Source organism: Gossypium arboreum, chromosome 13 (genome assembly GCF_025698485.1).
Source record: "Gossypium arboreum isolate Shixiya-1 chromosome 13, ASM2569848v2, whole genome shotgun sequence".
Classification (NCBI taxonomy): Eukaryota; Viridiplantae; Streptophyta; class Magnoliopsida; order Malvales; family Malvaceae; genus Gossypium; species Gossypium arboreum.
In genome coordinates, this window is record NC_069082.1 from 92,375,540 (window position 1) to 92,403,264 (window position 27,725).

The following is a 27,725-nucleotide window of genomic DNA, read 5'->3' on the forward strand; positions in this document are numbered from 1 at the left end:
GAAATAGGTAAAATTTACCATAAAATAGATTCAGGCAGCAGTAGTGACGTGAATTTGAAAAATCACTAAAAATAGTAGAAATGGAATTAAATAATGAATAAGTTATGGAATCGAAGCTTGATGAGTCTATTTTCATATGGAAGAAGCAAAACAGGTATATGAGCTATATTTTATGAGATGTTTAAATTTTTGTGAAACAGGGCCAGAGCTATTTTTGGATCCCCTGTTCTGACTTTGGAAATTCACCATAAATTTTAAAAAGATAATTAGAATTCATAATTTATATGTAAAGATTCCTTATTGATTCTAGTGTTATTAGAGACAAACAGCATAGTCATTGAAGATCAGTACAGGGAGATATCTGATTCGTAATACACAGAGGTCAGAGTAGTCGAACCCTGAAATAGGGGAGATTTTAACTAATAAACTGTACTAATTGGCCTGAGAAAAAATTCTAGAAAAAAAATTAGTAGATAGATATATGAGTCTAGTTTCATGAAAAATTTACGGAATTGGATTTTGAGTTTCGAAACTCGAGATATGATTTTTAAAGCGAATGTGATGCAGTTAGCCAGCTTGTCTGGAAATTTTAAAATGAATTGTATGAGCTGTTTAAGTAATGAATTAAGTCCGTTAACACCTCGTGTTCGACTCCGAAAATGGTCTCGGGTACGAGGTGTTACAGTTTGATCATTTCCAATTAGACTAAGGATATGTTTAGGTTTGTTTACTAATATAAGTTGTCTTTCTGTATTGTAATCTGACCACGTAATACCACTTAATATTAGTTAAACATTAGACAATTAGTGAGCAATATTTGCTTCCATTTTGCTTTGCATGCAAAAACCATATGAGGATAATTTTTAAAGTATTAATGTAATTCATGAATAATTATTAACCAATTTGCTAGAAAAAATTACAAGTACACTTAGACAAAAATACTACACTTAGGACACCAGATCCAACAAATTCGATTTATGATTTTTATATGTTAAGTTAGATGCGAATACCTTAAGGGTGCATAAGAAATTATATCGATAAGATAGAATAAACCATTTATGTTAATAAGATGAAAGGAAAAATAATCTATTAGTATATACATATCTTTGATATTATTGTGAAATGGTTAATTGGATAGCTTGAATTATCATGTTACTTATGTTTATTTAGTTTTGTTATTATAATTGAATTTTAATTATGTTAGCACCACTGAGTAACCATTACTTAGCATACAATTTTTTTTGTGTGTGTATAGGTTCCAAATAAAGCTAAAAAAATTCGCGGTCAAGCATCAAACTCTCAAGCTCAGCTCGAAAGTTATTACAGTTCTATTTTGTATTTATATGTTTTGAGATCATATGGCATGTACCTAGGTTGGTTGGCTTGTAACTTAAGTTAGTTTCGGCTCTATTGGTAAGTGACTTATAATGTTATCTTAGTTTTATTTTATCTTTTGATTACTAGTTAATTATGCTTGATTATGTGAGTTTGAATGTGCAACTTGGTTGGTTTAGTAATGATATATTGAAGGTTATAATTTGGTAATGTTTGAATATGTTTAGATAGGTTAATTGGATGAATATGTTTTGTGATACATTTTAGGTTTTGATGTCTACAAAACCAACTAAAAATACAACTAAGGTAAGTGCACCTATCAATTAATAGTATAGCTACGGTGAGCAAAGATATCGTTCTCATAAAGACTAAAAGTACTAGTAATTACCGTCTTTCTATTATTTAACCGATAAATTCGAGTGATTGATTACAACTAAAGTTAATTAAATTAATTAACTACAAACCCAACAAAGAACAAATCAGGAAAATAATTGAGTAAGCAACCAATAAGTGAAACAATACTTAGGAAAGAATTCACCTAGACTTCATCTGTCACTATCAATCTAAATTATGCAATTTCTTCACTTAGTATCTTAATCCGTAGAAATCCTTAAATTATGCTAATATCTCTCTTCAAGAATAAGAGTAATTGACTCTAGGTTGATTAATTGATATTTCTTTCTAATTAAAACCCTTATTATCTCATTAACTCGATTTATGAATTCTCCTATTAGGGTTGACTCTAATCCGGTAGATCTGTCATCTTATTTCTAGGATTACATGCAACTCCACTCAATTACACTAGATCTACTTTTAAACAGGGTCTATTCCTCCTCTGATTTAAGCACATCAAACATGGATCAATAATTTAGAAATATCAAACTAATAATTAAACACACAAAATTGAGAACAATATCTAAGTCTTTAATGTGTAAAATAAAAATTAAACAATAAAATTCATCATAGGGTTCATCTCCTTAGGTATTTAGAAAATTAGTTCATACTTGAAAATATCTAGAGACAGTATAACTGTAAGAAACAAATAAACTCATAATAATCTCCAAAGAGATCAAAAAGGAATCTTCAATGTTGACAGAAATCGGCTTCAGGATCGACTTCAATGGTGTTTTTCAAGTAGTTTTCTTGAATATTCTATGACGACTCCCTCCTATCTTCTTATTTTTGCCATATATAGGTTTTAGAATGCCCAAGAAACCTAAAAATCATGTTTTCCTGTAGTTTAGGGTCCAAATTTGCAAAATTGACACGACCTACCACATGATCGTGTGGCTTACACAGCCGTGTGTCTAGGTCTTAGGGAATGGTCCAACTCGTGTGGCTCTTGTAACTCGCTCCTATTTTCAGTTTTCACTTGTTTTTTCCTCCTTTTGCTTCCAAATGCTCTTTTAAGTATAAAAACATGAATTTAAAGGATTAGGAGCATAAAATTCACCATTAACATTGAATAATCACCCAAAAATGCATTAAGAATGAAACTAAAACATGTTACTTTTAGCTCCTATCAAGTATGTTTAGGTTCATATGATTAAGGCATTGGATACTTAAAAGTGCAGGATTTTGACCATTTGGTCATCAAGTCTCAAGTCAGAAAGAACATGTCTCGAGATCGTTAGAACAAATTTCACTTAAATTTTGCATTCAAAAGCCTGTGGTCTTAAGACATACTTGATAGTCTCGAGAAAATTGCATCTTAGTCTCGAGATAGAAGAGCATCAAAGCTAAATAGATTTTGCCCTGCTGCAAGTCTCGAGACATTCAAGCATAAAAAAAATTAGGAAAACAGAGGAGGATGGTCTATAAATCTAGTCTTGAGACATAAATGACTCTGGTTCGAGACACATCATGTAGTGTCTTGAGACATGTTGACTTTGAAGCTGAAAATCACAAATTAATTTATGACTTGTCTCGAGACATAGAGACCCTTGTCTTAAGACATAAATTTAAAATTTGACATTTGAGTTTGGGTTCGACTCCTAACTCTGAAATTAACTTGTGTAACCCCGTAAATTGATGAATTTGAAAACCTCGAGTGAATAAATGCATGCATATGAATTATTTTGATGATTGAATTGAATGTATTTGTGTTATAGTAGTTTTAGTTGCTTTGGCAACATAATGTGACATCACGCATTCAGATTCGGCAACCGAGATAGGTGTGATGTGTCATAACCCTGATTCGTAGGCATCCACCATTGGATCATTGAAAGCCTGAAATATTTTGTTCTATTCAACCCCTTCTCTACTTTCACCATTTAGATTGGCATCCACCATTGGATCATTGAAAGCCTGAAATATTTTGTTCTATTCAACCCCTTCTCTACTTTCACCATTTAGATTGTTGAACAGAGCTCCAATGCCGAAATAAATACTGGGACTGTTGCAAGTTTAGGTTTGAGGCATTTTTATTTTTTATTTGCTCTTTTCGATTTGTTGTTTGATGGTTGTCGGTGTGTGGGGTGAGGCTATGATTGATTTAGGTCAATGTTTAGTTCGATTAATGGGTAAGGTTTATTGTGATAAAGGAAAAAGTGGTTGAGGGTGGTGGAATTGAGGGTTTGGATGAGGTGGCACTACAAGAAACAAGTTTTTAGCGGTATTTTTAGCGGCGCTTTAGTAGAAAACGCCACTAAAAAGCGAATAGATAGAGTATTAGCGGCATTTACGAAAAAATACTGCTAAAATATTAATCCGAACGACGTCGTTTAGATTGAGCATTAGTGGCGCTTAATCAGAAACGCCGCAAAAGATTGATCTTTAGTGGCTTTTTTCAAAAAGTGCCGCTAAAACTCAATCTTTTTGCGGCATTTTTGATTAAGCGCCGCTAAAAGATTAAGCCAAACGAGGTCATTTTACTTTGAGATTTAGTGGCATTAGCAGCGTTTTTCAAAAAGCGCCGCTAATAGTGGCATTAGCGGCGCTTTGTAAAAAAAGCCGCAATAGATTGAGTATTAGCGGCGCTTTTTGATAAACGCCACTAAAGCTCGATAACTATTTTAAGTTTTAGGGATTAATGGTTTTGGTTTAGGATTGATGGTTTATATTTTATGATTTAGGGTTTTGGAGATTATAGTTAAGGATTTATGGTTTAGATTAATTAGTATTTTTAATTTATATCAAAATAATCTCTTATATAGTTGTAAAGAGATAATATTAATTTTAATATATTAAAATATAACAAATTAATTGTTTATTGAAAAATAAATAAAAAAAGTAATGATTGATAAGAATAGGTAACTACCTATTTTAGATAGGACCAAATTATAACAAATTAAATAAGGTCTTATTTCTATTTTGATTTCGCTTTTATTTAATTTGATCATATCTAAAACCGACTAATTTATAAATTAACAATATAAATTAACTACAATCGTTCACTTAGTTATGGGAAAGTTAATTTCATTTTAGTTACTTAATTATGAAAATTACAATTTGATAACTTAAGTTACCAAGTTTGTTAAAATCAATGTTATGATTTTATCTAGACCCTAATGCACTAAAACCTTAAATCACTAAACCTTTAAACCCTTAAAACTCTAAACACTAGACCCTAACCCATAAATTCTAACCCATTAACCCTGACTCCTAACCTTTAACCCTTAAACCCATAAACTATAGGCCTTAAATCTCAAACCTTAAACTATAAACCCTAAACTCTTAAATCATAAACCCTAAAATCTTAAAAATAAATTTTAATATAATATTAATGTGTATATAGATATTAATATAAAAGCAAATTAAAAACAAAACACAAACAATGAAAGAGGGAAAAAAAGTGAAATGGCAAAATGATGCATTTGGCAAATGGAATATCAATCCAACATATATTTGAAGATTATGTTTATGTTTATGAAAATTATTTTTTCGAAATTAATAATTATCTCACTTAAATTATGGTTAGCAAAAAGTTGAAAAATAGTGATTTTCTTTTTTACTATTAGTGGGTTTAGTTATTAGGGACTATTAGAGTATTATGGTTTTAAGGTAATTAGGAGTATTGATAAAAATGAGAAAAAATCAAATGATTTTAAGGTTTAAACAAGCAATAAGAATCTTGACGTTTATGGTTACGAATTTAAGGTGCATGGAATTAGGGGTTAAGGTTTAAAATTTAAGTTCAAGGCTTAGGGTATTGCGTTTAGAATTTAGTTTATAAGGTTTAGGGTATTGGGTTTAGGGTCTAGGGTTTAATCTATAGGGTTTAAGGTATTGGGTATTTTGTTTAGGGTTTAGTCTATAGGGTTTAGGGTATTGGGGTTTAGTGTATTGGTTTTGGGCTTAATTATACTTATTAAAATTTGTGTTTAAATCAAAGGCATTAGCGGCGTTTAGTCTAAAACGCCACAAAAAACATTTAAATTTAAACAAAGCGGCGCCGTATTGGTTTTACATATGGGAAATTGAATAAAAATGCAGCCGTTTTAAGTGGCACGGTTAGTGGCGCTTATTAAAAAATGCCACAAAAATATGATTAAAAGAATGAAAATGGCGTCGTTCTACTTAGAGGGACAGTGGAGTTAGTGGCGCTAGGTCATAAATGCCGCTAAAAGTATGAGAAATTGTATTGAAACGTCGTCGTTTTATTCCGCGGGTAGTAGATTTAGTGGTGCTATCTTATAAACGCCACTAAAAATATGAGAAATCGAATGAAAACTACGTCGTTTTATGTGGCGCAGTTTAGGAATTAGTGGCGCTATCGTATAAACACCACTAAGAATATGAGAAACCGGATGAAAACTACGTCGTTTTATATGGCTCAGTTTAGGAATTAGTGGCGCTATCCTAGAAAAGTCACAAAAAAACTGAATTACTGGCGCTTCTTTATAAACGCCGCAAATGTCATTTTCTTGATACCCAAAACTGTGTCATTTTGGTTTCATTCGTTTTACCCCATTTCACTCCTCCGATACTTCTTGTTTTTTCCCTTAGCAAAATTTCCCCAATTCAGGCTATTCCCCCCAAATCCCTAAATTTTCCCTAAGTCTAAATCCCAACCGATCCGCTGGTGAAGAAGCTGACCCTACCACTGCTTCATCGCCCTCGGCTAACCCTCTGCTGCGTCGTCGTCGGTCTCCATTATTACAATCAATCGGTAAATGTCTCTCCTCTTTTGACACTTTCTGTTGTTTATTTTAATAGAAATCCAGGGAATGCAGATATCTATTGTTAATGCTCAGCACTCAACCTTCCTTCCACTTGTAAATTTTATAATAGATGATGTTGGTTTAGTAGTTTAATCAATTTGGGCCCTTCGCGTTTATTGTTTTAAACTAATTTCATTGTTACGGTAAGCTTCTACGAGGCTTCAATAACTGCGCGTTCTGTCACAATACTTGACCAGAAGAGTAAACCGGTTCACATTGGAACAAGACATTATATCTTTCCATGTAATGTCGTATATGCATGTATCTTTATTAGATATTGTAAAGGGTTGTTAATAATTTTCTGATATATAAGTTCCAAAAAAGGAGGGACCTAGCTGAATTTATTATTGCTGCATTAAGTTTCCTGCTATTTGCAACAGTGTTTTCGAATGGAAGCTCACTCAAACTATAATATACATGCAAAATCTGAACATGTACAAAACTTGAATACCGCCTATATGAAATTTGCACTGTCAATAACTAGCAAATTATTTGATTTTCCTTTTACAACTCGTTTTGTATTTACCTATTATCTGATGTCGGTGGTAAATAATTTTATTTATAATAATTTGGGTGAATTGCACTCATGGTCACTGAAATATTAATAAGTTTACACTTTGGTCAGAAAGTAATCCGGTGGTCTTCATTTGAGTTTTACTCCTAAAAAATCTACTTCATTTTCCTTTTGGTTTGAATCCTTGTTGCTTATCTGATTGTATATATAGTCTATCTAGCTTGATTTATTTGGATCTTTTTAACCCCACATTTTTGTTTAAACAAACCCTAATTTTTACAATTCTGTTTCCTTAGTGTTGTAGGTGATTCAAGGGCAGGCATAGAAAACCCATTTGAGTGGCTCTTTTCTAGTAGTTTGGCATCAAATTATCAGGACCTGCATTTGCTACTCTTTTCATACACTAAAGCAATACACAGAAAGCCTAGATAGCGAAAAGGTTAGTTAATCTTTTATTTTCTTTTTTTTTTCATTTTTTAAATTACTATTCTTGTTTATCCTTAGATTATTTTTCAATTTTGTACCTGTTCATTGTTTGCAGGTGTAATTTAAATTGCCATTCAATTTAATCGACTCTACCATCCAAATTACAATTTTTAAGAGGTATGTATATTTACAAAACTGTTTCTCTTGTCCCCATTGTAGCAGAAATATTATCATCATATCCATGCATATATTCCACCATGCTATTTATGGCACAGTAGGTCCATTCAACTCTTTTAAGTAGAATAGATTTATCTTATATTAAATATTGAAAATTTTATCAGCAAATTGCACGCTAAAAAAATAAAGCTAGTTTATACTTTAAAATGATATTATTTAAAGAAAACGTTGAAATGTAAAAGGAAATGAACTTTAATGAATGTTGCCCAAAGCCAGCTCTTCAAAGCAGTCTCAAGCAATTCTGGTAGACATTACCATGAAATGCTTACCTTTTATCAATTTATGATGTCTTTACATTTAGTTTCTTGGTATCTGTCAAATCCCTTTGTGATCTCTTTATTCATACATTAGAACTTGGGCTAGAAGTCCAAACCCCATTCGTTATATCAAATAAAGGTCAAAAGTTGAACACTAATATGAGGATTACCACTTTTATTTATTTATTTATTTATTATATTAACAACTCCTCGTTCTTGAATTTCATTTAGAAAATTGAAAGAAAAACTGTTGTTGAGATGTCTGGAAGGTTCTTAGTTCGTTGTTTAAGATATTTGGGAAACTAGTCTTTTTTGGTTTACTATGATTGTTTTGTTTTTTTTTTTTTTTTGAAGTAGTTATTGTTGATAATAATTTTGCTGCCGATCCAATGTGTGTTATTAACTTTAGAATTCCTTTGCTTTTAACATGTCTCTATATGGTCAAATATATTTTTCATAAAATCAATATATTTTTCCTAAATTATTTTCCATAAATAGTTTACACAAAACAAATAGATCTTAAGTTTATATATTCTATCAATTTGATCTTGATTTAACAAATTAAATCGTAATATTTATATATTCTATCAATTTAGTCATAATTTAACAAATTTAGCTCGTAATATTTATACGTTATGTTAACATTTTACACAAATTACATGAAAAATAAATATAATGCCAAAGTTAAATGTATTTTAATTGTTACCTTTTGGAATTAACATGAATTAAGTTTCTTTAATTTATTTAAAGATATAATAAAAATGTTTTTATTTGATATTTATTTTAATATAATACTTATTCTTACCTATAATCTTTAAAAATACTCTTTATTTTTAAAAAAATCACTAAAATTAGATAGTATATATAGGAAAAACCCTTATAAAAATTAAAATAATTTAGTACACTTTTATAACTATTTATATAATTAATAATTTAATAATCTAACCATTGAAATTTATATACATCATGCATGTTAAATTCCAAACATCCAATTCGAACTATTATTATTATTATTATTATTATTATTATTGTTTGTTGATTCGAGTATTAATTTTCATTTCATTAAAAGTTCAATATTTAATTTTTTAAAATGAGTTTGATAATTATAATAAATTTTATTTAATTCAAAATTTTAAAAATATTGATTACTTATCATTTAATGTAGAACATAGTAAATCGATTTTATTTATTAAAACATTAAAATAAATTATTCTTTTTTTGAAAATAAGATATTCAAATTATCATATGTATCTTTTATTCAAAATTATTCAAAATAATATAAAATGTTATATTAATAAAATTAAAATTAAAAATAATTAATTTTAAAATCAATATTTACTTTTATCAAACAACATAATTATATGTTTTACTCATATTTATTAATTTACTAAACTATTTTCTAATATAAACTCATCACTTATAAAATTAACAATAAAATTACTTAACCCACATAATACATAAATATATATCATAAATATGTATCATATCATAAGTTACATAACTTACATACCTTACATAAATGTATATCATAACATAACTTACATAACTTACAAAGCTTACTTAACTTACGTAATACATAAATATACACTTTAAAATCCCCCTGCCTGAATTAGTTTACACCTATTAGATAATTTATACTTGATATATATTATCTATTTTAGTAAACGCAATTTATTGTCAACTTTAGATTTCAACAACTACGAAATGGATAGGAGTTGGATGAAATTGTCAAGGGTAAGCAATGCCTATCGAAATGGAGTACAAACTTTTCTAAATTTTGCATTTCAAAATGCAAGCCAAGAGAATATGATTCTTTGCCCGTGTAAGTGTGACAACATCAATTGGCATTTTCGTGAAGTTGTCTACGAGCATCTAATTGTTGATGGCTTTATTCGGGGGTATAAAAAATGGATTTTCCATGGAGAGTGTACATCTAGTGGAACTTCTTCAACGATTAATCCGACTTATCCTGATACTGATTACCACCAGTATGTTAGACAAGATGACATGGAAGGTATGTTGCGGGATGCATTTAATATGCACAATTATGGTGAGCAATCGTTTTCACCTAACTTTATTGCATCCGACGATTGTAATATTGGTGGAAATGTTTTTTATGAAACGGGAACAAGTGCACCTGATGAGGAGCCAAATGAAGAAGCGGCGAAGCTCTACAATTTACTTAACGAAATGAACGAAGAACTTTACGAGGGATTAAAATATTCAAAATTGTCTTTCTGTATTCGTCTATTTCACTTAAAATGTTTGGGAGGGTGGACCAGAAACTCTTTTACAATACTGCTAGAGTTTCTGAGAGAGATGTTTCCGTTTGCAAAAATCCCCCAGTCTTGTCAAAATATGAAGAGACTAATAAAAGATTTGGGCCTTGGGTACGATAAAATTCATAGTTGCCCAAATGACTGTATGTTGTATTGGGGTGATCAGAAGAACCAATAGTCTTGTCATGTTTGCGGTAAGTCTCGTTGGATGAATGGGAATACAGAAAATGTGAATGGGGATGAAGGTGGGGCACATTTAAGAAAGAAGCCAGTCAAGGTTATGTGATATTTTCCCCTAATACCAAGACTTCAAAGGCTTTTCATGTCATCAAAGACGGCCGATTCTATGAGGTGGCATAATGATCAACGAACCGATAATGGATTATTAAGGCATCTGCTGATTCTTTAGCTTGGAAATCGTTTGACAGTAAATTTCCAAGCTTTGCAAGTGATCCTCGGAATGTGAGGCTTGGGCTAGCAGCTGATGGCTTTAATCCTTTTAAAATCATGAGTACTTCGTACAGTACTTGGCCTGTAGTGCTTGTTCCTTACAGTTTGCCTCCATGGATTTGCATGAAACAATCTTCATTTATTTTATCAATGATTATCCCTGAAGAGAAAGGTCCCGGAAATGATATTGACATCTATTTGCAGCCACTTATTGAAGAATTAAAACAGTTATGGCCGGGTGTTGAGACATATGATGTATTAGGAAAGGAGAACTTTAATTTACGTGCAGCTTTATTGTGGACAATTAATGATTTCCCTACTTATGCTAATTTATCGGGTTGAAGTACTAAAGGACGTTATGCCTGTCCTTGTTGTGCTGCGCAAACTTGTTCGAAGTGGTTGTATAATGGGAAGAATTTCTCTTACATGGGCCATCGTCGGTGGTTAGATAGAACTCATAAATTTAGATTTCAGAGGACTCTATTTGACGGTACTGAAAAGTACAGAGGAGCTCTTGAGCAGACCGTTGGATCTGAAATCTTGTTTATGTTAAAAGATATCAACTTTAGTTACGAGAAGATGAATCAACCACCTATCACGCAAACAAGGAGAAGATAGAGGGATGAATTTGATGATGAATCTGACGAAGAGGATGATCCTAATGAGGCGGACTTGTGGAAATAATGAGTATTTTTTTTTAGTTGCCTTATTGGGAGCACAACATTTTACGCCACAATCTTGATGTCATGCATATTGAGAAGAATGTCTGCGAGAACATAATTGGGACAATTTTAAATGTCGATGGAAAATCAAAAGACAATCTTCAGAGTTGACTTGATTTAGTTGACATGAGAATTCAACGTGATCTTCATCCTCAAGTACTTTCGAATGGGAAATATCGGTTGCCGCCTTCTATTTTTTCAATGTCAAAGAAAGAGAAAGAGGAGTTTTGCATGGTGTTGAAGGATATAAAGGTCCCAGATGCGGATGCGTCAAATATATCTCGATGTGTGAGTCTTAAAGATCGAAGATTATATTCATTAAAATCACATGATTACCACATCTTGATGCAAGATTTACTCCCAATTGCTTTACGGTGCTGCATGTCAAAAAATGTGACGTCCTGTATAATTGAACTATCCAATATAATGAAAGCTATTTGTGGCAAAGTTTTGGATGTTGAAGAACTTAAGAAAGTATAGGATCGAGCTACTTTGACTTTATGCAATTTGGAGAAGATCTTTCCACCTTCCTTCTTCACTATTATGGTGCACTTGGTAATCCATCTCCCTCACGAAGTAATACTTGGTGGACCGGTTTTTTATCGATGGATGTATCCTATAGAAAGGTGCTAGTTTATTTGTCAAGTATTTATTCATTCGCCTCTATACATTTAGTTACAACTTTTGATAAATATTGTATATCATGTTTAGGTTCCTAAGCAAATTGAAATCTTATTGTCGCAATAAGCGTTATCCAGAACGATCAATTGCTGAAGGCTACTTGGCAGAGGAGTGCATGACCTTCTGTTCTAGATATTTAGAAGCTGTTAAGACACGATTGAATAGACCAACTAGAAATGCTGGGCTCAATGATCATAACTTGGCTGAAACTTATTTATTCCAAAGTTATGGAGAACCAATCAGGAAAGTTGAAATTGTAGAATTAGATGATATATAGTGGATACAAGCACATCAATATGTACTTTTTCACCACGATTTAGTTGAACCGTTACGCAAGTAAGTTCTAAAATTTCCTCACATATTCGTTGTTTTGATTTGTTTATCTTCTAACTAATTAAACTTGTTTTTAACATAGTGAGTACAAACAAATTTTAAGATCTCGTACACGCTCTTGAAGATTACAACATCGAGAGATTAATAAGTTATTCACAGAATCTTTTCATGAATGGTTAAGCCAAACGGTATGTAACTAAAGTTAAAAAGTTACATATAATCGTGAAATTTAGTTAATCAAATAAGAATGTTTTTACATAATACATTTATAATTATTAAATTTACTTTCGATTCAATAGGTTTGGAGTGGGAAGGACATCAATGACGAAGTTAAATGGCTTTCCCAAGGTCCGAATAGAGTACTAAAAAGATATAGTGCCTTCCTCATCAATGGATACAGATTTCATACAAAGTATCGCGAGAGAATGAGGAGAACTCAAAATTGTGGAGTTGTTGTTAATTCTTCAATTACAAGTTATGCTACTGCTAGGGACAGTAATCCGGTTAAGGGTAATGTGGAGTATTACGAACTTCTTACCGACATTATTGAGTTGGATTACTATGGCAAATGGAAAGTTGTCTTATTTCGGTGTGATTGGGCTGATGTTAATACTGCTCGAAGAATTAAAAAAGATCAATTTGGTTTTACAATGGTGAATTTCTCTCGCTTGATTCACACTGGACAACAATTGATGGACGAGCCATATGTATTTTCCTCTCAAGTGAAATAAGTTTTTTATTCGAAAGATCCAACTGATGAGGGTTGGTATGTTGTACTCCGGAACACCCCTAGAGACTTGTATGACATGGGTAATGGAAGTAGAGATGACATCGTCGAAAGATCAGAAACATTACCTTTTCTAGAACAAAACTTAGATGAAAATATCCCTAGTACTAGTACACAACATCAATGGGTTCGACATGATGTGGATGAAGATATTTACGAATAATGATGTAGTAAGATTTTATGATTTTTTAATTATATGTAATATTATAATTTTAATCTTGGTCATGTTATATAATTTAACTATTTTATATGTACTATTATTGTTGTAATTTGTTATTAAAATTTTAACTATTTTATGTGTATTGCAGGAAAAATGCATAGAAGAAGATTACGAGATTTAAGTATTGTCCAGAATACTCCAAACTCGGAAGAAGCAAATAGTGAACAGCAGACAGTTGTTGGATCTTCGAATGTGCCAGAGACACTTGATGAGCCTGAAGAATTTCAAAGTAATGTTAAGTTCATTTTACATGTGTTGACTTTTATTATTGATTTATTTGTCAGTTTTATTATAATATAGTATATCATTTTTCTGCTGAAAGTGGTGGGACGCGCAGAGTTCGAGGACGTACGCTGCTTAGAGATTTATACGACTTAGATCTTGTCGAGCGTGTCAAAGTAAGTAGAAATACTCATGGTCAGCCTGTTGGATCTGAAGCTCAACTTTTAGCAGGCTATTTGGACATTTTAGCACGAAATGCCAATATGTTGCCCATCAACTATGAATCATAGTTTCACAGGCCTATAGCAACAAAAATCAGGCTCTCGCTAATATTAAGGTAACAAAATGTGAATGTAATTTATAATACTTTGGTTTAAGTTTCATTTATATTTACATTCTAAACTTGTGTTTTTTTTAGGAGAGACTTGCTTTAGAGGTCTCCGATGATTATATCAAGAAGGCATTGCGTAAAAAATGAAAAGACAATAAAAGCACTTCAAAAAAACAATATTTTAAGAAAGACATAAGCCTCGAGGAAAAATTGAGAAATGTCCCGCCGGGAATGCTGAGGTACCAATGGGAAGATGCGGTTAGATTTTGGAATTCAAAGAAAGGAGAGGTATTACGTATTTCCAAACTCTTATATATAGTGTTTACTATATACGTAATAATAATTTCATTATGTAGGATCGTGAGCAAGTTCGAACAAGCAGCAGGCAAAAATAAAAATTCACGCACACGGCAGGGTCGAGAAGTTTTGCTTCTGTAGCTGAGGCCGAGGTATTATGAATTTATTAATTTTTTCAAATATTAATAACTTTCTACTATTAAATAATATTTTTACTACTATATTGTAGGAAGTCAAATCTGGACAAAAGGTTGGACACCTTCAGCTTTTTGAGATTACGCATAGGAAGAAAGATGGATCTCCTATGACATCCGAAGCTGGAGAAATTATGGTATATTTACTTAATAATATTTGATTTATTCTAAATATTTAAAATGTTTAATTATAATTGTTTAATTCAATTCATCATTAGTAGTTTTAAATAATGTTAAGTTATGTTGCATTCCTTTTTATTATATATTTCGTTTCTAACTCTTTAATTGATTTTTTAGGAGAAACTAAAGGAGAAGAAGGCAGAATATGAAGCGATTGCTTCGACTGATAGTTCTGTTAATCTTGAGAACATTGATAATAGAATTATCATTGAAGTTTTGGGTCCTGAAAGGTACGGTCAGGTTCGATTTCAAGGATCTGGTGTTACCCCAACCCAATATTTTGGATCCGGCTCCCAACAATACATGCCTTCCAGAAGTCAAGCTCAAGCTGAAGTTTAGAGGTTAAGAGACTAGATAGCTCAGATGCAAGCGAACACGGTTGAGCAAATTGCCAAGGTTCAACGAAAATATGAAGAACTCCAGCAACAACTTAGAGCGGAGCGAGGGAGGCAGTGGCAGCAGCGAAGGAGGCAGAGGCAGCAGTGATGGCAGCAGAGCAGAGCAAAAAGTACGATGACCTCCAGCTATAGCTTCAGCAGATGATGCAGATGTTTCAGTAGTCGCAAAAGCCGCCATCTTAGATATTAGTTTTCTCGTTGTAAAAATGTTTTTAACTTTGTCACGTTTAACATTATTGTAAGAATGTTTTAAATCATACTTTATTTATTAATTACATCATATATCATTTGTTAAATTTGAAGTATCATTTAGAATTAATGTTTTTGGTTGTATTTTTTATGCTAAATTTGCTGTTTTTGGCTGCATTTTATGCTATATTTGTTGTATTTGGTTGGATTTTAATGTAGGAAGGCTGGATATTGGTGAAAAAAATGCATTGCAAATCTGCCAAAATTAGCGGCGTTTGTGGGAAAAAGTCATTACTTTTAGCGGCACTTTTTTTTCAAACGCCACTAAAAGTCATGACTTTTAGCGGCGTTTTTTTTAAATAAACGCCACCAATTTTTGCGGCGTTACCTATAGCTGCGTTTTTTGCAGCGTTTTCAAAAGCGCCGCTAAAGGCTAAAAAAAGCGCCGCTAAAAATCTATTTTCTTGTAGTGTGGTGAAAAATGGTGGAATGAATTAAAGTAGTAGGATAGTGTGGCGGAGACGGTATGCGTGAATGGAGGTGAGAATTAGAAGAAAGCTGAAATGGAGCTATTTTAAAAATAATATCTCATGGCTTTATCGGTGCTACACTTTTTTTTTTGGCATGAACGAGTTATGATAGAATGCCTCTTGTTTATCTCGACGAAATGGGCAGAATGGCCGTTTCGATTCCCAAAATATTTACGATGTTCAGTATCTTATCATGGCTTCTCTTGCATTACCAGGCATGAGTGGTTTTGTTGCAGAATTGATAGTCTTTGGAATAATTACTAGCCAAAAATACTAATTACTTTCGTAACGGCAATTGGAGGGGGCCGGTTGAGGAGTTGATGATGGTCGGTTGATGACATTTTGGTTTAGGTGTTGGTTGAGTGATTCAAATTAAATTAAATTAAAAATTTGGGAACTAAAATGGTAATTATTTTTATGAATAATAATGACATCGATTTTACTTTAATTACACGAAAATTAAAATTAAAATTAAAATCAAAATTAAAATTAAAATTTAAAAGCAAAATGTCACATAAGATTAGTGTTTAAAATTTCAACGTAAGTGACTAAAATGATTGACTATGTAATGTAGATGTCTAAGTTACATATTTTTTAGGGCCTAAAATATAATTAAATAATAAATATGCAATTAAAATGTAGTGCAGATAGTGAAAATATAATGAGGTAAAAACATAGTGGAAAAGCTTGTTTTGAAAGCCTTACACAACACATTCTAAGATCTAACTTTAAGCTATTAAAATCAATCGCAATCGGAAGACAATCATTCTAATAATTATGCTAAGTAGAATAAACCATTATTTTTCATGATTAATAAAAATCCATAAGAGAGATTCCACTGTAGTAAGATCGCGTGATGAAGCTGTTGAAAAGGCTACTTGATCATAGATTGCATTGGGGCCACAAGATCAAACGGTCTACAAATCCTAAGCTGACACGTAATCCTCTCAACAATCACATGTGGGGCGGTGCAGTGTGGATAGCGACATGGAAACCTTAGGCCTTACATTCCACTCATTTCCTCCTTTTTCTACCTGATGGGTAGGTGTGGACCAAATTAAGGGCATTTGGAAATAAATAAAAAAATAAAAGTATTTGGTAGTTAGATCAGGTATAATTAAATTCAAAATGAAATGATGTGGTATTTTAAGATAAAAAAAAAAACAAAATTCAAATACTTAAAAAGATGAATTCTTTATTGCTTAATTCAATAAAATATTATTTATTTATTTTAGTTGGCAACAAAAGGTGACCAATTTGTACAACAATCTCCACTAATAACTCCAAAGCCCCTTGTTTAGTATTATCAAGGTTGTTTCTAAGACCACATTCTCATAATTCATCATCTCCTTCTTTTCTTTTACTTTCCGCTTTTTAAGAAGATAGTAATCAAGTTACACAACCCATGATTCAGTAGAAATCAATCATACGTATTCAACTAACTAGTTTTAGCTATGAAAACCATCTTTGTTAGTAATAATTCAACCAGTAAGTCGACCCATGAAATCGCCTTTGTCTACAGCCCAATATCAAGGCAATGGTCCACAGCGGAAACACATTTTTTCCCTACTACCCACTATGCAAGTCAAATCTCCCAATTGGACAGTGCCAAAGGGACGATCAAATTCTTAGGCAATGCAACCAAATTCCTATCCTTCATTTCTCACCATGCATGTAGTAAACCTGAATTAAAATTTCCTTCTAGCTAAGGTCAAGAGAAGTGGAAGTCACACTGGTAAATTGTCAACTCAAATGCTCCTTTGATAGTAACATTTAATCAAGTTGACAGAAAACAATATTTCTGTATTTACGCAGAATTAAACCATTGTATCAATCATCATCATATCATGGTAGCTGTGCTTGTTTAAGAGCATTCAACCCGAATCAGATATGATCATATGAAGAAACTTAGTAAGCATTTGATATACTCATGTCCAACATATTCTCTATCACATTCACGTTTCAAATAATTGGAAGATGGAGCCAAGTCGGATGCTAAGTTCCCTCATGTGCTAGGATGGTATTTCTCCTCGGAATACTCTTGCAACCTAGGATAAACTTTCAGTTCCACATCTTCCATTTTTAAATTTGGATAAATCACGATGACATGAAGATATCACTCAAGTTGAGACTAACATAATAATCTATTCCAAACAATTCCACAATTTCAACTTGTTACTGGATGATTGTTGTGCTTTCTTAGAATGCAAGTTATCCAATATATATATATATATTTGTTATGATACTACCGAAACGTCTGTTATAATTGAAATTTTAATCTTTTAAGGAATTTAATATGATTCCAAAGTTTGGTATACAAAAACTTATATTTACTTTTTTTTTTACAATGTAACATTCTTTTGTGAATTACTTTCTCACAAACAATTGAAAACAATTCTCTAGATAATTTGCAGGAAATTACTTTCCCATATAAATTGAAACTTAAAAAAGAAAAAGAAAAGATACATAAGGCAGAATTACTATTATTTTGATTTACAATATTAATTTCCTCACATTTAAAAAATAAGGTTGCTCTTAAGTCTCAACAGTTAATCCATTTCATCAATGATGTACCATCTATGCAAAAATCAAATGAAATTTGTTAATACATAATATCAACGAAGATGGAGGAGGAAAGGGGGCGGTGTCAAAGAAAGCCAGCTCACCCACTCTAAGGTTGAAAGTTAAAAAAAGTAAGACTTAGGCAGAGGTGTTGATTTAGCAAAGAACTAATTGAAGTATAGAACAAAATATGAATGAAGGGATGATTTAATTGATTAACAAAGCAGCCCTTGTATACAAGTCCCAAGTAACAACCTCAACAAGAAATAAATTCAAATTGCTACTAACAAACTAACAACTCCTTCTCCTACTATCAAGCTAACAAATCCCCCTAAGACTTAGTCTTATTATTTTAAAAATAGCTGCAGCCTTGAAATACTAACATTCTCCTCCTAACTCAAGTGCTGCAGACACCAAATTTATTCTTAAGAAACTCAAAATGACTAGCATGAAAAATGTAGTAAAATATCCGTCATCTGATCTCTGAAAACCAGTTTCTTCAATATTCGCCTTCTATGAATTCCTTTTCGACTAGTGTAGCTTCAAGAGTTGCCTCTAATTGTTTCCTAGCATGCAATGCCATCTAAATCAAAATTCCATAATTCAAAATCATCACAAGTTGCTCTAGAAAAGTCATAAGAATGCCCAGAGTGCTTTCCCTTCTTCCAAGATCTTGTGTTGTCACTATACTTGCGATTAATACGATTTATAGTTTGATTAACCAATCTTCTCGCAACTAATAATTCCTTTTTCAATTTTGTATTTTGCATTGAAAGCTTAATCACCTTACCAACTAAATTCTTAAACTCAACAACATCTATAGATGTCAATTCTTTGGCATATGAAACTTCTTCAGTCGGCTTTTGATTTTGGAAACATAACCCACTATTCTCTTCTAAAAGTTGCACATTACTCTTGATCTCCTGAGATAGATTCTTTTTCCGTGGCTCCTCAGCATGTTCTTTATATATTTCATGTGCAAAAAATGATAATTTATCAGAGAGAGATGTCACCTGCTACTCCAAGAGAGTTACCTTTGGATGCAACTCCTCATTCTCAAAACACTTGATTTGCAGTTGTTCTTGCACGATAGGATTATCTTCTTGATACTTGGATGCCACTTGCTCCTCCTCAAATGGATTCAATGAGAACCTCTTCTTCTCCATTTTGATCTTAAACAATTCATTGCCACTAGAGTCAAGGATCAGACACATTCCCTCTTCAAACATAACCTTGAATCTCTTCTCTACCAATTGACAGAACATCTGAAATCAACTTAGTTCCAGCACAGCTCTCTATTGCTACTGTGCCCCTTCCCTTCACTTCTAGGTATTCTCCATTTCCTATCCTGACTTTCGACTTCAATGACCTGTCAAGGTCTTTAAACAGCTTCTCATCATAAGTCATGTGATTGGTACAACCACTATCAACAAACCAATTGTCACATAAAATGCTTGATGAGAAACAAGAGACGACAAACAAATGATCCTCTTCTTCTTCAACTACAGCATGTACTTCACCCTGCTGTTGATTTCTCGATTCCTTGCAAAACCTCTCAATGTGCCCCTTCAAGTTACACCTTCTGCATTTCACATCTGGCCTTCTCCAACACCTAAAATGGGGATGATTCTGTTTTTCACAATACTTACATGAAGAATACTTATTATAATTTTCAGTACTATTACCTTTTGCAACAGTTTTTGAACCACTATTACAATCACTCTTCTTCCCATTCCACTTTCGTTCCTCTTCTTTTTCGCCTAGCTACATCTTAGCCTTCAATGCTCCTTCTATACTTCTTTCTATGCTTCCTTCCTGCCTCATTAGCCTCCACTGCTCTTGTGCTTGTAAAGCACTGATCAACTCCACTACTCTCAATTGAGTCAAGTCCTTAGTGTTCTCAAAAGAGGCAATAGTTGCTTCATATTTCTCAGGCACGGAGATAAGTATCTTCTGCACCAGTCTAGAATCAGAGAGATCATCCCCAAGAACTCTTACCTTGTTGGCAATATCTATCAGCTTGTCTGAGTATTCTTTGATTGACTCAGACTCCTTCATTTGTAGCCTCTCGAATTCTCTGATCAAGTTCAACACCTTCATGCTCTTGATCCTCTCATCTCCTTGACACTCAGCTTTGAGGTAGTCTCATATTTCCTTCGCTGATCCAAAAGCCATAATTCTATTAAATATGGCTGGCAAAACCGAAGCATAAAGACAAGACCTTGCCTTAGCCTTCCTGGTGGTTCTCTCATTGTGCGTTTTGATCTGATTCATAGTTGGATTATTAGAAAGTGGAGTCACCTCATAGTCTTCCTTGATAGCTTCCCAATAATCACAACCCTCCATGTATGCTTGCATTTTCACGACCCATGCTTGATAATTCTCTCCATCAAACATAGGTGGGGCTAAGATGGACAGGTTACTCGATCCCGATTCCATTTTTCTCAAAAATAAAACCTCACAAGTGTATCTCTCAAATTTTTTTTCTCAGAACTCTCACAAAACTTTTCTCACAAGTCCCTCAAGAAAAATGGCTCTCAATACCACTCAAGACCATTTGCAAAGAACTAATTGAAGTATAGAACAAAATATGAATGAAGGGATGATTTAATTGATTAACAAAGCAGCCCTTATATACAAGTCCCAAATAACAACCTCAACAAGAAATAAATTCAAATTGCTACTAACAAGCTAACAACTCCTCCTCCTACTAACAAGCTAATAAATCCCCCTAAGACTTAGTCTTATTATTTTAAAAATAGTTGCAGCCTTGAGATACTAACAAGAGGTGATAGAAGGCTTAGTGTATTAGGGTTTTTGAGTGAAAATGACTCTACTATATATGTTGCTCCTTGGTGTATTTATAGGTAAGCAAGGGTTGTTAGTTGTTACCCAATTATGCTACTAAGTGGGTCATGAGCGGCCCAATGAAGGGCCCAACTGAGTCCAATGTGAGGTAGAGATATTCGAGAGGTAAGTTATAAAGTGATCATAAAACGACCATGCCTCAAGACCATTTGCAAGGTGGAGGGTACAATTTATTGGTCAGATGTCTAGGAAATATTCGATGCCTTGCAAGGCTATTAAAATTCATTTGTACCCTTAATAATGCGTTGGTGGATAGTGTTTCAATTTGTGGTTAGTTCGTATAAATTTCACTTTATGATTTAGCGGGTAATTATTACCCATGGCTCGACAATATAAAAATGTATATACTTGAGTGGTGCACTTGTTAAAGTTCATGAATTTAGTCATTGGGGGTAATGTCAGAGATAAAACTTTTCACGTTTCAGGCATACATAATATGCCTTTTGAATGCATGCAACTATTGCAATCAAAGAACTTGACTAAGAATACCCGATTGAGTTTTGTGGAGAAAATAAATGACCAATGAAAACAAAGGGAAAAAAGACAAGTCAAGAGACGTGATAGATGCATGTAACTTAATTATAGTTACAGTCTAGTGCAAGCTTGCCCAATTACTAGCATAACACAATGGTTCCTTCATGGAGAAAGAATAACAAGACAGAGTAGCCTGTGTCCATACCAACCATCAAGGAACAAACCGCGATAGAATTCAATCCCATCCATAATTGCAATTATGTTCTGAATATGACATTATAACCTGCAGCAACATGGAATAGGAAACAAAATTAACGTAATTCTCTACAAAAATCAACGTCATTATCTCAAAGGAAGCATGGAGCGACGTATTTAAAGTTATATTATCAAAATCTACCTTATTTATCAGCATTTTCTTGATATAAGAAACACCAGAACAAAAATTCAACTTACAATCCATAGCGTTCCTTGCTGCAAGTTTTTGAACCCGCATTAGATTGAACAATTTCTCTCTAATCAAATTTGCTCAAATTTGGGTGCAATAAGCTTGTGCCCCCGAGTACCCTTCTTTGGCATATTATCAAACAGCGCTCGAGCTTCATCAATGGCCTATATTCTGCATACATATCAACAAGCACTCATTGTGTTCATGCTTCATTAGTTAATTCAACAAGGGACAAAAACCAGCAGTTGCTCATTGGCCAACAACAATTAAGAAATGTATCAATGATTAGAACCACAGAATTGAAGTTAACTCAAGCAATTATAACTCTCTATCAAAAGAACGAATCCCAACACTCATAAAGCTTAAGAAAGTATTCAAATATCAAATTAAGAAAGGTATAATATGGTTAGCTAAAAGAAAAGACTGAATATATGCAAAGCAAACCCAGCAGTAAAGAATATAGCACAATAAGGGGAGAAATAAAAAAGATTTGGGATCATACTGTTTTATTTGATTACTTTCCTAAGTACATCTGGAAGTCTATCAACTAGTTAACACATATTAGCGACAAATTTCATTCACCATATTTGGATCATAACAACGGGAAGTGGCATGCCCAAGAGGTAGCATCGAAAAGATACCCATTGCTTGATGACAAGTATTCACTAGCCCAAGAGTCTGGAAACTAATATTTGGATAAAGAGTGATTATAATTTAATATCACTAGTAGCAGCAATTACTTTCAAGTAGAGTAAAAAAGAGAAAAGAAAGTAAATGGCCAAAAGTTAAGTTAAAGCGGCATGAGAAATTTGCTTATGCACTATAAAGATGCTTGTGGTGATTGGTGTTAAATTTTTGGCCTGCAATGCAACAAGAAACCAGCATCCAAGCCTAACCAATGCAACAACAATTTTTTGTTCATTTGTAACTTGATTTAGTTTCTTTGTAATGTGACTTCAAGTTAGTAAGAGTTGTTTTTGTTCATTTATGTTTGATGTAATAGCTGATATGTCAGCTTCTTTTGAGTGTAATTTTAGCTAAGCTTAAGTCATGTATTAGTGGTAGGTTAGCCATTAGGCAACTGTTTTATTCTATTGTATCACATATACTTTAGCCGGATGAAATAGAAAGTAAGAAAAATTCATTTCTTTCAAAAATTTCTGTTTTGTTGGTAGTTTTTTTCTGCAAGTCTCAAGTCTTTGAAGTTCAAACTTCTTTCATTCTTCATCGGGATTTATTATCTTGTTGCTTTATTTTCGGACAGAGCTTCATATTTCATCCGGATTACTTGCTTCTGTTTTCCTTCTCTACTGTTAAAACTCAACAATTGGACTTACACGATGTGAATCTAGCATACAAATAATAGCATCTGTGTACTAGAGATACATAATAATAAACCCGCAATTACCAGCTAATGAGCCAAGAGGTAAAGGGTGCCCAATTTCGGCCAACAAGCCTAGCACCCCAATGATAAAGGCCCCACCAGAAGTTGGGTAAGAGGAACAGATTCACCATTGATAACCCAATAAATATGGTGAATCCACCAGCTATAAACCAACTACAAACCAAAGAGATTGGTTTTGTTGTCGAGAGTGGTGATACCAGTGAGCATTGATATGATGCAAAACCAAAACGCAAAATTTGAAAACACCAATAAATCACGCTTGACCTCCTGTTTGTAGCAAAGCTCTTTGAGACGGGACTGCCCTGAATCCACCATTTTCAGTTGTATGAGATTGAAGACCCATTTTTTTGCTGACCTGAATCATACTTTCACAACGGAGAGGATTTTAGGCCGTTATGGAGTTAAAATTTCAATGGGACGTAAGAGTAAGCCATGTTAAAATGGCCTTCTCTGCACAACTCATTAATTAAAACATTATAACTCACGCGGTTAGGCGATAAGCCATTGCTTCCGAGAAGAAGCACTGCCTTATAAGGTCGGTTAGCTCTGCACAATCCTTCAAATAGGTATGGAAGAAAAGGTGTATCAATTTGTGATTTCACATCACCCCTTACAATAATAGAATGATAAATTAGATTTTTTATCCTAATTTTTAGTATTTTTAATTGAATTTAAAATTTAATTAATCATTCTTTAATTGGAAGAAAATTAGAATAATGTAGAATTATAATTTCATACACTCTACGGTTGCAATTTCGTTTTGACATCAAACTAAGAAGCCCAAAAGCAGATACAATATTCCTTAATGGCTAATGACGACACCCCTTTCAGGCATTTAATTGAACAACTCCACCATGCCCAATTTTGCTGAAAGTAACACAATTTTCTAACACTCTTTTTTATACAAAATGGAATACCACGTACTGCCATTTTATCAAAAACGTCTAATCATTTTGTCAAAGAAATATTACCTTTCCAACCAATGTTGGCTTGCAAGGAAGCATTCCGGCAATTGTTAATTGTACTGTTGGATCATCCATATCTTAGTCGGCACCAGCGTCGGAGGAGATTTAGGACTAGCGCCAAATGCCCGTAAATAATACACAATAATTGTTTCGTATGTTGATTATGACTTCGCATCATTTTTTATTTTTTATTCTTTTTTTTCTCAGGTGTAAATGTTCTGACAGGAATACCAAAATCAGCAAGCTTTAGTGCATTGGTACGACGATCTATCAGCAAATTTTGAGGTTTCAGATCTTGGTGAAGAAGCCTATGAGAATGACAATAAGCAATCCTAGGGAGAAATTAATAAAGGAATGTTTTTATCATTCGTGGACCTTTCCCAAATTCTGGACATGTGCTTTAAATCCAAGTCTACATATTCAAATACCAAATATAAACGCTTCTCACTGTGCACTACATCTTGCAACCTGACGATATTTCCATGTTGCATTTCCTTCAAGAGAGATTTCGCTAGGAACACCCTCGTCTTCCTGCTCTAAGAAAATCTTCTTCCAAGCAAGGATACACAACATTAACAGAGATGGAGAAAGAGAAAAGGGGACAATGTCAAAGAAAGCCAGTTCATCCACTTTAAAACCTAGAGCACTCAGGCAGAAGTAGTAGAAGGGTTTATGTATTAGAATTTTTTTTCACAATGTATTTATTGGAGTGATACCGAGTTTTAAAATTATTCTATAGAAAATCGAACCATCAACCACTTATTAAGATAAATGTATTAGAAATTTTGAGTGACTCTTGGAGTATTTATATATTACTAATTATACTACTTGATGAATTTTGGGTAGAGAATTCAATTGGAATTAAGTTGAAGTTGTGATATAACAAAACTAATTAAAATTTGTAATTTGCTCATCTTTTCAAGATACATTATATTTTAGAAATATACATATATATTTATATATTACACGCAAGAAAAATGGAATGATAAACAAAATGGTAAAATACACTAACATCCACTCAATTTTGATGTAGTTGATAAAATAATAACTTTGATTTCAATTTCGTCACTCAACTTTTAAAAAATGACAAATTGGTCACTATCGTTACAGACATAGTAGAAAGCTGAGGTGGCCTGTTAACTTGCCATGTTGGCATCCCGCGTGGAAACGACGGCCTTTACACCATCTCGGTTAACTTGCAGTAGTAGAAGAAGAAGAATAAAGAAAAAAAAATCCCCATTTTCCTTTCAACAACAATCATTTCTCCTCTTCCACCTTTTCCATTTTAAAACAACGTTCCTCTTTCGCCATTACTTCCTACCTGACTTCGCTGACGAACAAATCGTCATCTCCAAAGATGATTTCAATGATCTTGGGGTCATCATTTGGCTTGTTTGGGTGGTGTTTTTACGGGAATCATCATCATTTTGTTCAACAACGGCGTGCATAAGATTCATGACTTTTTCTAGGACAAGATTCCTTATAGAGGTGCTTCCTGGTTGCGAGAGGAGCCTCTCGACTCCGTTTGGGTACATGTCATTTTTGTGCCTACTTGCGATGGTTTTAATCGTTAGCATCTTGAACGCTCTTAGGGACGTCGTTTCGAAAGTTAGTTATAATGTCAAAACTATGTTGGGTTCTATTTTGAAAGCTTTAGCGGCTTGTGTCACGCTCGAGACTGGTAATTCCTTAGGACCTGAAGGTCCAAGCGTCGAGATTGGTTTCTCCATTGCTAAAGAAATCCATTCTCTTTTAGATAAAAATTCTCATACCAAGCTCTCCCTTTTGGTTGCTGGAATCTCATCTAGTTCGTTTTTGAAATTTTAGACTAATTCTTTTGGAAATGAATCTCTTTAATTAATTTACTTTTTTCTATATGTATCTTCAGGTTTCAATGTCGTCATTGTTGGTTGCTTTTTCACTGTTGATTCAGTTTTGAGGCCATTATTGCCAGCGAATTCATTAGTGTCACTTACTAACACAACTTCGATGGTAATTCTCAGTGCAATTATCGCTTCCGTGATCTTTGAAGTTGGTCTTCTCTTCTTCTTCTTCTTTTTCTTCTTCTGTTATTAGGGTTTTTTTTTCAATTTCTTCTTGAATTGGGTGGGTTTCCACCATGGACATATCCAACGTGGCTAGTTAACTGGCCACGTCATCTCATTAACTTGCCAAAGCACCTGTCCCGTTATCTGTAACGGAAAATGTTAATGGGTGACTGATTTGTCACTTTTCGATAACGTTAGTTACTGATTCGTCATTTTTCAAAAGTTGAGTGACTGAATTGAAATCAGAGTGACTGTTCTATCAGTTGCATCAAAGTTGAGTTATTGTTGGTGTAATTTACCCTAAACAAAATATTTTTTTTTAAGAAACAAAATGTTAAAATAAGCTCTATTTTGTTATAAAGAGAAAAGCAAAAGAGAATATGTATTTTAGTTATCAATATGAATATTTATAATGCTTTCTCAAAATCTATATTTATAAATATAAGAAATATAAATGATATATAATTATATACCTTAATCAACATTCACTTTATAATAATAAAATATTTATAACATTCTCCTTGGATGTTCATTGATAAAAATTATGTCTCCTCAAAATGTTACTAAGATAAAAAAAAAATCATATGGGAAAAAAGTTTTTAGTGAAGGAAAAGAAATACGCATAACTATAATACCCATAATATATTGTCTCATTAAAATTCTTATTAAGAAAATTCAGTGGAACAAAACTTTGGTTAAGAGAAAAGAGTATGTCGCGTATTTACTCCCCTTATGACAAAATCAAACAATATCTCATATTATATGTATTTCAATATTGAATACTACCTTCTCAATTTATCACTTATCGGATTAGCTAAACGATTATATCATCATTCTTCTGAAGGTATTAATGAAGAAGAATTTTGGGGAAATATATTTTGATCTCTTCAGGAATTCCAACAATAATCATAATAAGCTTTGATCATGATCCTTCTATAAAAATGCATATATTCAAATAATTTCAATTCTTATAAATCTTTACTCAAGCATATCAAATAATTTCTTGAAATTTTCTATATGTTTCTATCATTCTAAATGGTTTAATATAAATTTTACTATCCAATGATTCATAAAAACAATGTAACAACAAACATTATACGTATGTCAAACCTTTCATAAATTGCTAGATTAATAAGATATCAACTTAACCCACAAATTGACACCTAAATTATGACATTTTTTCCATTTGGTACATTTGTAAGTCAAACCATTAA

At 32.8% G+C, this 27,725-nt stretch overlaps 1 protein-coding gene and 2 long non-coding RNA genes across 3 annotated transcripts; 1 reads left to right on the forward strand and 2 right to left on the reverse strand.

Annotated features, from left to right (window-relative positions):
• The first annotated feature begins 14,277 nt into the window (after nucleotides 1-14,277).
• On the forward strand, nucleotides 14,278-14,868 carry LOC128286632 (uncharacterized). The gene is made up of 3 exons (XR_008277251.1): nucleotides 14,278-14,405; nucleotides 14,483-14,584; nucleotides 14,745-14,868. It is a non-coding gene; the product is annotated as an uncharacterized LOC128286632 (long non-coding RNA).
• A 4,659-nt stretch (nucleotides 14,869-19,527) lies between these two features.
• On the reverse strand, nucleotides 19,528-20,406 carry LOC108462571 (uncharacterized). Its single transcript, XM_017762502.1, has 2 exons — nucleotides 20,075-20,406; nucleotides 19,528-19,918 (listed from the first exon to the last, which is right to left on the reverse strand). The coding sequence occupies exons 1-2, from the start codon at nucleotides 20,404-20,406 to the stop codon at nucleotides 19,528-19,530; spliced, it is 723 nt and encodes a 240-aa protein (XP_017617991.1).
• Nucleotides 20,407-21,649: 1,243 nt separating this feature from the next.
• LOC128286928 (uncharacterized) lies at nucleotides 21,650-22,458 on the reverse strand. The gene is made up of 2 exons (XR_008277617.1): nucleotides 22,102-22,458; nucleotides 21,650-21,931 (listed from the first exon to the last, which is right to left on the reverse strand). It is a non-coding gene; the product is annotated as an uncharacterized LOC128286928 (long non-coding RNA).
• Between the last annotated feature and the right edge of the window lie 5,267 nt (nucleotides 22,459-27,725).